This window comes from Gracilinanus agilis, chromosome 2, assembly GCF_016433145.1.
Source record: "Gracilinanus agilis isolate LMUSP501 chromosome 2, AgileGrace, whole genome shotgun sequence".
In the NCBI taxonomy this organism is placed as follows: Eukaryota; Metazoa; Chordata; class Mammalia; order Didelphimorphia; family Didelphidae; genus Gracilinanus; species Gracilinanus agilis.
In genome coordinates, this window is record NC_058131.1 from 383,569,056 (window position 1) to 383,579,365 (window position 10,310).

At 37.4% G+C, this 10,310-nt stretch overlaps 1 protein-coding gene across 1 annotated transcript in view; it reads right to left on the minus strand.

The window, feature by feature from the left end:
* Positions 1-9,518, minus strand: part of NIPAL4 (NIPA like domain containing 4) — a 47,082-nt gene extending 37,564 nt beyond the window's left edge. The window contains exon 1 of the mRNA XM_044659850.1: positions 9,378-9,518. Within this exon, the coding sequence (XP_044515785.1) occupies positions 9,378-9,518 (141 nt within the window). The remainder of the gene's footprint in view (positions 1-9,377) is intronic.
* Positions 9,519-10,310: the final 792 nt, after the last annotated feature.

The following is a 10,310-nucleotide window of genomic DNA, read 5'->3' on the forward strand; positions in this document are numbered from 1 at the left end:
TGCCTGGCACAAATATTTACTTATTATTGCTTAGCACAGAGTAGATGCTTCAAAAATATTTGCTGATTGATTATAAGCACTTATATAGTGCCTGCTATTTGCCAGACACTGAACTAAGCACTTAATAAATATCTCATTTAATCCTCAAGATGACCTATTTTACAGTTGAGGAAACTGAGGCAGATGTTAAGTGACTTTTCCCTGGTCACATAGCTATTAAAACTCTGAGGCAAGATTTGAATTCAGGCTATCCCAACCCCAAGCCCAAGACTCTATCTACTATGCCACTTAGCTGTCTCTAATGGGTGCCAGGAAGGCTTGGGGAGGGAGTGATGGGGGGCAACTCAAACAAAGTTGTGGCATGGGGAAAAACCTGATAGGTCTATAAGCTGGCTCTCTTACCTAGAAGGTCTTTAAGTCCTCATCACAGAAACTCTAATTATAGGAAAATTCAACCCCTTCATTAGGTATTCCCTGATTATTGTGGTCCTAATTAGTCTTCCTCTCTTTTTTTCTTTCTGTACCATTTCTAACCTATTCCATTCACTCTGGAATTTAATTCTATTCTATCTTGTAACAGACAGAACTCATTTATTTAGCTTAGTCTCACTTCTCTAAAGAGAGATTATAAACTTCTTGAGCAGAAGAGCTATATCCTCTTCTTTTTTAAAGCTTTTACAAATTGATGTTTACTACAAGGGTATAGTAATAACAAAAGTACAAATTTAAGATTTTGGGGCTATATTCTTTCTTATATCATCTGGGTTCTCTGAAAAGAATAGACTCATTCTTTGCCTTCCCCGACCCAGCAACTTCATATCCAAATCTGCCATGATTAATGGATGAGTTCTTGTCTCAGCTACTCTTGGGCTGGATTTAAAGGTGGCTTCTTTTTTTTCAGGATATTGATACAGAGGATAGCTACAAAACCTGTTATGGATTCTGACTGCCAGACACTTGGACCTCTGGTGGCTCTGAGACTTCTGGACTCCCAGACTTGCAGATTCTCTGCTTCCTGGAGGCTGGCTCTCCTGATCTCTTGAAATGTCCAGATTGAGAGCTTTTGGATTCATCCCCTTCATCTAAAAAAGAAAGAACAAATTCTGTGGCAGGTAAAGGACTTTTCTCCCCTAGTTTATGTGTCAGCCTCAGAGAGAAAGGGTCCAGTCTCTCTCCTTACTGCATTGTCTCTCCCTACACATGGTCAATGGCATCCAAAGAAGAGCAGAGATCCATGAAGACAAGGAAGCGTTACTTTCTCCTTTTTTTCATTGTCCTGCCTTCTATATCCTAGTGCTGAATAATTACTTGTTAGTTAAAGGGGGCAGGACATACTCCAGAGGGAAGGAACATGGCATAGTAGAAAGCATATTAGACTTGGAGTCAGAAGATAGGGGTTTGGGGTTTGAATACTGGTCCTACCTGTGAGAGCTGGGGCATATCAGTCTACCTCTCCGATTCTATGTCATTCATAGAATAAAGGGGTTAGACTAAATTAGTACTGATGATTTATTGGGCTATAGAACGGTGGGGGAAGGGGAAGGTGCCATGGAGTTATTGCATGGGATACTTGAATTTATATGTGCATCAAGCATTGTTATATTCATCTTTGACTCTAATGCATATCTGTGTATATGTGAATATATATATCATGACACTTTCAAATACATATAATGCTATTATGGCTTATAAAATAGACATCAGTTTAAAAATTAGTAAATTAATCTAAAATTATTGTCAAATTTATCTTTCATAAACGATTTCATAAATGATTTACTCTGATGTCTCACTGCAGGGTAGAGATGACTGGATTCTTGAAGGCTGTGCCCATAAAGAGAAGATCCATCCATCCATCAACCAAGAAGTATTTATTAAATACCTACGAAGTGTCAAAGAATGAAACATTCCTTCCTCACAAAACTAAAAGAGTTCCAATACTCTACTGGAGACAGATTGTCTGCTTTTTTTTTCTACCTAAGTTTGGGACACTCATTAAAAGTTGCCTGGCCATTTGGTGATAGATTCTTTGACCATAAATTTGGCAACTGTGAAACAAAGTTGAATGGTTGTGTGCAGTCTTTTTCTGTATCTACAGCGAAAATGGCAGGGAGTTGGGAAAGAGGGGGTTAACAATCCGTTTTAAGACTATCTTTAAATGTTGTTAGCTCTCAGTACTCTCCTTGAAAGATCCTTGCTCAAAGCCACTGATATGACAGAGTACTAGATGAAAGGAATCATGTAAGCTTTGGTTATCTAACCATAAATGAAACTAGAAGATTAAGAAGAAGTTACAGCTAAATGTAAAAATGAATTACAGGTTCTTCTTGGAGAGGCAAATGAAGAAGTTGGTTGAATAGGTTTTATAGTGTGTTCAAAGGCAACAACAAAAAGAAAAAAATCCTTTTATAAGCTACTTGGTCACATTGCCTTACATTGCTTGTGTTGAGTATAATCAACAAAACGTAGATATCATTTCTTGATGGCTTCAATGCTAAAGTGGGCATGGGGAAGATAAAGGAAAATATGTTGGAAAATTTGGATCTGGATAAAGAAATGAAATATACTAAAGGTTTGTGCCTACAAACTTCATGGTTGCATATCATAAATAATTTAAAAAGTAATTTAGAAACCAAGAGGCATAATGACTGCCAAGTGAAGTCACAAAAAATTAAATTGATTCTTTCTTAATAGATAAAGAAATGACTGTTTTCTCCTTTTCTTTTTTTAAAAAAAAACTTTTACCTTTTGTCTTAGAACTGATACTAAGTATTAGTTCCAAGGCAGAAGAGCAGCAAGGACTAGGCATTTGGGGTAAAGTGACTTGCCCAGAGTCACACAGCTAGGAATGTCTGAGGCCAGATTTGAACCCAGGTCTTCCTGACTCCTGACTCCAGGTCTGCTACTGTATTCACTAGCTACCCCAAAATGATTGATTTCTAATCTCATAATTCAACTGAAACTATACTCTCTAAAATTACCAAGATCTCTTCATTGCCAAATCTGATGCGTGTTTTTTTTCCTCAATCCTCATCCTTCCCGACTTCAGCAATTTTCAACAGTAGCAATCAACCTCCTCCTGGATACACTATTCTCTCTATGGTTTTGTGACATTACTCTCTCCTGGTTCTCCTATCTAACTGCTCCTCAGTGTCCTTTGCTGAATCTTCATCTGGGTCATGCCATATCCCACAATGTTCTGTGTAGGGCCTTCTTGTCTTTTCCCTTTATATTATCTTGATTCAAGCCACAACTTTGGATATAATGATCATCTCTTGATGCAGATGATTTCCAGATCTAGTCCTAATCTCTCTCTAATCTTCAATCTTGAATCACCAACTACCTGTTAAATATTTGAATTGAATCCTCAAAATGAGTATGTCTATAACCGTACTCAGATTTTTCCTCCAAACCTTTGCTTCTTAATTTTGTTGTTACTTTTTGGTTCTTTCTGAAGAAAAAAACAACACATTATTTATTATTTTTTTTAGTTACACATAGAAACAATTTTTGACAATTTTTTTCTGACATTTTTGGATTTAGATTTTTCTCCTTCTCTCCCTTCCCTCCGTAGTCTGATATAGTTTATATTAATACTTTCATGTAATGCATGTTTCCATATTCCTCATCATAATAGAAGACACACATCACACATACAATAAAATTCTCATGAAGGAAATAAAATTGAAGATGGCATGCTTTGATCTGCCTCAGACTCCAACAGTTCCTTCTTTGGCTGTGGATAGCAATTTCATCAAGAGTTCCTTGTGGTTATCTTGGAGACTTCCTTTGCTGGTAATGGTTTAGTCCTTCACAGTTGATCATTGTATAATATTTCTGTTACTGAATGCATTGTTCTCCTGGTTCTGCTCACTTTACTTTGCATTAATTCATATGTCTTTACAGGTTTTTCTGAACTCCTCCCGTTTGCTATTTCTTATATTACAATAGTATTCATTACAAAGATATATATATATATATATATATGTATACTACAGTTTGTTCATCTATTCCCCAAGTGATGGATAACCCCTCAGTTTCCAATTCTTTGCCTCTATAAAAAGAGCTGCTAAAAATACTTTGGTGTAGGTACGTCCTTTTCCCTTTCATCTGCATGAACTCCAAACTTCCTTTATATGATCAGTATTTTTTAGCATTCCAGATTTCCCTTTGCCCTACAGACCCTACCTCTGTTATTTATCCGTATTCTGGCCTCTAATTCCTCCACTTCTCAATTCTTTTCTAGATCACCACTTTTTCACTGGCTAAACTCCTTTTCCTATCTCAGTCTCTTAGTGGACCAGTTCAATTCTGCATTATTTTCTACCCCTAAGTCCCTGGCCTCCTTATATTATTGATAATCATACCTTGTTGAGCCCCAACTTTGGATTTTTCCCACCATCTGTCATTGTCACTCTGATCCATATGCTGCTTAAAAGAGCTAGAGTGGAAAGCATGATGACTGGGTCCACACAAAATTTATGTTACACAAGTTCATTGGGTTCTCTCTGCAGCAAGGACCATTTTATACCGCTCTAATATCCCCTTCACCACAGTGACTATTTTTTAATCTAGGCTATTTTTTTGCCATTTAAAAATATATAATATATAACATAACAATAATCTGGTACATACATTTGTTATAAATATGTAATAAATTATAATAAATATGCTTATCTAAGAGAAATACATTCTCATATTAGTTATGTCTGAAAATCTATGTCTCATTCATTTTTCTCCTCCTCAAGAAGGTAGGTAATATGAAATAGCTTGTACATATTTTATCATATAACATATTTCCCTGTTTGTCATGTTGTGAAAGAAGATATATATATTGCTTATGTGAGAGAAAAATTCATGGAGGAAATAAAGTAAAGAATGGTATCTGCATTCAGGCTAGCTGCTCTTCCTATGGCAGTGGATATCCTTTTTCATCATGAGTCTCTTGTAGTTGTCTTGGATCCTTGAGCTACTATTCTGAAACTTTTCATCTCTCAAGTCTTCCATGATACTCTTCTCCTCCTCATTGTGTCAGAGGTTTGACCCTTTTATCTGCTCCTTCATTGACCTCACATAAAGAAGTGACCTTTCTCCTTCCACCCTTGCTCTCATCCCATCCCATCCCATCCCATCCATCTCATATTTTTTATGTAAAAATAAGATGCTGAGAAACCCTTCTGGGTAAAGATCTGGCTTTGTTGTGACAGAAAAATCACAGGGTCAGAGGTTTCCTCCTAATTCAAAACCTGAGACCTTGTCTTGCAAAATACTCATGCTTTAGGGGCAGCTGGGTAGCTCAGTGGATTGAGAGTCAGGCCTAGAGCCTAGGTTCAAATCTGGCCTCAGACACTTCCCAGCTGTGTGACCCTGGGCAAGTCACTTGACCCCCATTGCCTACCCTTACCACTCTTCCACCTAAGAGCCAATAAACAGAAGTTAAGAGTTTAAAAAAAATACACATGCTTTTATAGTTTCCTGTCTGTCCCCAACTCCCCTTGCAAAAAGTCTCCAAGAGATCTCTGAGGCCATATCTGGACCTGTTATGTCTTTGAACCTGGTAGGCTTGAGGACCTGCTGGGCCTCTGTAGACCTTTATGTAGCCTGGATGATTTTCCAGGTTTTTTGTCACTTCCTACATTAGTTATCTTGCTTGGAGTACGTTATAGAATGGATTGACACAGTTGTGATCAAAGCATTAACTTATCTATGATTAATATGATAAAACACATTTAAAATTACTCTAACAATAATATTTTAATATAATTTAATGATATATAATTATATAAATGTTTTATTATGTATTTATATTATAACATATTTTATATCATATAATGTTATATATTTGTTATATATAATAGAAAATTATAAATAATTTAATAATAATACTTTAAATTATAAATCAGGCATTATCCTAGGATTACATTCTTAATCTATTACATATACAGACTTTTACCTGGGACTAAATTCTTACTATAAATCACAGTTACATTGTTTAAATTCTAAGAATCACACTCCAAGCATTGATTAAGCTATTAAGTATTGATTTTCTGGTTACATCCAAAAGATGGCTCCCATAACGTGCAACTATAGTTAGTGAGGTTGGAAGAACCAAGTCAGGGTGGAGAATTTTTTCATAATGAAAATTCCATGTTGAAGAACACCTGTAATGCCCATCAGCCACTTAGACCCAAATCATAGTTTTTTCAGGTCTCCCGAGGGTTACTTTTTGGAACGATTATGTATAGGATGGATTATGTTGTTAAGAGGACTTGAGATCCTCACACCCATCAGATTGGCTTACATGAAAGAAGAGGAAAATGGCAAATGTTTGAGGGGAAAAATAGATATTTATTTCATGAGGTCATAGAAATTATAACTTGAGACCATCTAACCTAACTCTTTCATTTTATAACCAAAGAAACTGTGGTCCAAAAGAGGTTAAAAGACTTGTCTAACATCACACCCATAGGAAGCAGAAGAATTTAGATTTAAATCTAGGTCTTCAGACTCCAAATTCAATATTCTTACTCTTTAAACAAATAGAGTTTTCCAGCTTTATTTTCCTTTCCCTTAATGTTGGGTGAGTGAGTGAGTGAATGAGTGCGTGCGTGCGTGCGTGCGTGCGTGCGTGTGTGTGTGTGTGTGTGTGTGTGTATTTATGTTTTTGGTGTGAATGGGATGTGCCAAGGATATCACTTTAGTCCAATATTTCTAGTTAATGGTTAGTAATTCAATCAATAAGCTCTTCATCTTTGACTTTTTTTCATTATAGTCTTTCTTCATTTTGGGGGGCTTTTTTGGGCCTCTGGACTGGCTTCTTAATGCTCCCTGTATTTTTGTGGTTACAAAAACTAGAAACAAATTAGTTGAGATGTTGATAAAATCAATTTGTTTCACAAATATTGTCTCATGTTATTTTCACAACAACCTAGGAGGTAGTTCTCATTTTATAGCTGAAGAAACTGAAGCAGACAGTCTTGACCAGAGTCACACAGCTAGTAAATGTCCGAGGTCAGATTTGAACTTGGATCTTCCTGACTCCAAGTCCAGTGTTTTATCTACTGTACCCCCAGAGGAGAGACAATGTCACATATTTCTCATGAGAGGGTGACACATGGTCCATAAGTACAGGCCTTGATTATTGGTTTGGCATTTTTTTAAATTTTAGGTAAAGAGGATATCGATTATAAACTTGTGAGTTTTGAAATGTTAGAAGAGTGAGCTGCGAGAAGATCCAGGAGCAGATTCTAGCCTGGATTGTATAGGCAGCCATTCTAGCATTTTAGTTCAAGAAGTGATTGACCTTTTGAGCTTCCTTCAGTAGCCAAGATGGGTACTCATCAGAGCAATAATGTCATGTTTAGGTGTGAACTTGCCATGTAGACACTGAATATAGTTGGAGCCCATTCTCCCAACGGACAAAAGGGTATGCACAGTGGAAAGTGTGCCCCATTAGTTTGGGTGTGGGCAGTATTTATTCTTCTGCTTTTGCTATTTCTTTGAAATAAATACTCCAATTCTAACCTAGTGCTACTTTATTCTTGAAGTGTATTATTATTTACTGGTAACTAACAGTGAGCTTAAGCTAATGGTATTAGAGAAAGGCACCTCAACTCCTCAGAGGTACCCCTAGAACCTTGAGGGGAAGATGAAGTCAGCCTTAAGCAGGAGAAATGAAACCAGAGCACTCACTATGCAAGAAATTTTGTTGTCGCTTAGTCATTTCAGTCATGTTTGACTCTGTGGATACATTTGGGGTTTTCTTGGCAAAGATACTGGAGTGGTTGGGCATTTCCTTCTTCAGTTCATTTTACAGATGAGGAAACTGAGGCAAACAGAACTTGCCTGAGGTCTCACAGCTACTAAGTGTCTGAGACTGGATTTGAACTCAGGTCCTCCTGACTCCAGGCCTGGTGCTCTATCCACTGAGTCACCTAGCTGCAATTATGCAAGAAAAAGGGGAAGACTAATAAAAACCGACATAGCGAAGAAAGCCGAACCAGGAGAATTCTACACATAAAGAATATAATCAATGAAAACAAAACTGAAAGGCAGCTAAATTCAGATTAGTTTCAGTGATTAATATTGACTCCATAGAACAGATGATGAAATACACCCTTTTTTCTTGGTAGAGAGACAGAGTTCTATATATAGGTACTTGGTGTCACACTATTAGATAAGAATTCCCTGTGATTGGTTTTTCTTAAGGTTTTACTCTGTGGGGAGAAGGGTGGATTTTGAAGGTTTTTACATTGGGGAGAGATGTTTGTGGTATATAAAAAAAAGGTTAATAAAACCTTTTTTAAAAAATAAAACAAAACAACAAACCCTTACCTTCCATCTTAGAATCAATACTGTGTATTGGTTCCAAGGTGGAAGAGCAGTAAAGGCTAGGCAATGGGGGTTAAGTGACTTGTCCAGGGTCAAACAGCTAGGGAGTGTCTGAGGTCAGATTTGAACCTAGACCTTCCTACTCTGGCTCTCAGTCCACTGAGCCACTCAGCTGGCCCCCCTCAATAAAACCTTTCAAAAGAACTTTTTGTTATTAGTTTTATTGATACTATATGTCTACTGCATGCCCTCCCCAGGTGAGACATGCAATTAAAAAAAATAAACAAATGGTTCCTATTTCTTATTAACTCCACTGTTTAATTCTCAACACTTTCCAAAGTCTGCTTCAAGAATTCTGCATTTGGAGACCAGAGCTGGGCCACTTCATTATCTCTATGACATTTGGGTAATTCATTGAGTTTGTTTCTTCATCTGTACAATGATGGGATTGGACTAGGTGGCCTTCCAGTTCTAAATCTATGATTCTGTGATGCCGGAAAAAGATCCTGTTTCTAAAAACTGCTGACCTCTAACTCCAGTTAGCTATGACACAAATATTTGATATTGAGGATAAATGACAGGTTTCAAATCTGTCAGTAACTAAGGGAGATGTCTACTCCAAGTGAGTGAAGACTTCCCCTGGTGGAATGGAAGGATGAGAACCATTTGTGGTGTGCTCAGAGCTTGGTCAGACATCAAAGACGCCCAGGTCATCCACTGCATCCCGGGCCATTGCCAGTTGTCCTGACTTTTGTCCTGTCACTGAACTTTGATGACTGGAAGAAAGAGTGAGGCTGATGCTTCTGTGCAGCTGTGCCTCACTTAAGTCCAGCTCACACATCAGTAAAGACATCACCCTGTGATGTCATAGGTCCTGTTTGAAAACAATATTGGTCAGCAGGGAATTAAAGCAAGTATAACGTCAAAAATCTGTCCAATCTGCAACAAAGCAACTGAGGCAGAGCTCTGAGCCAATAACTATTTATTATTATATTATATATAATATTAACTGGCTCCCTTTAACAATTAGTATCACAGGCTTTCCTTACCATCTGAGACCCCTTCTTGTTCCAAATACAAGTTTTGTAACCTTTAAGTCCCAGAAAGTCTGAATGATGCAATATAAAACCCAAATTCTCATTGGTGGTCACAGGCTGTCTGAACAGCCTCTCCAACACTCCTGGGCCCATAGTCACGGGGATACTGGCCAAGGAGGAGCTCAATACCAACCAAAGTTAGGCAATCACTGGAAACAAAGGTCCAGGGACTGCTAAAATAATGGAGACTTTTCATGAATGATTATAAGGGGGATAAGATAAATCATCTCCATTCACAATATGGGCAGGATGTATACCCATCCTACCTATCTTATGACCCCTTGGTCAATGTTGACTAAGGGATCATAAGATGGGCAATAGAATGCTTATTTCCCCAAGTTGGTTGAGTGGGATGATGTCAGAAGTCCAGAGCTCTGGATAATCCCCTTCCTCTTGTTCACATTCACTCATTGGGCCAAATAGGTAGAGGTGCTCTAAGTAGGACATTTTTGTAATTAAGCAAGTGTACTCATAACTCTTAGTATGCAGTCTTAAATCTGCTTCTTATGGACTTACGTCTCATGTAAGAAAGAATCTCTTTAATCTAATGTGAGTATGATATGGATCAACATCTATGTTATTAAATTTGACTGACTACATATGAATATGGATATGTTCAATAATCATTTATGTAATCACACTAAACTGAGTAATACTGATTGAAAATAAATTAGTGATACATTGTAATAGATTATGGATAGATCATGGATCAATAAACCAATTATTTTTTCCTATAGGGGAAAGCAAATGCTTTACATCAGGAAATTGAACCTTGAGAATGGTCCAAGAATGGGTTGTGGGGAGAGAGAAACCATTCCTCAGCCCCTTCTTCCTAGCATTGCAACTCCAGATTTGCCTTCTGGCTAGGTACTGCTTTTTTTGGTT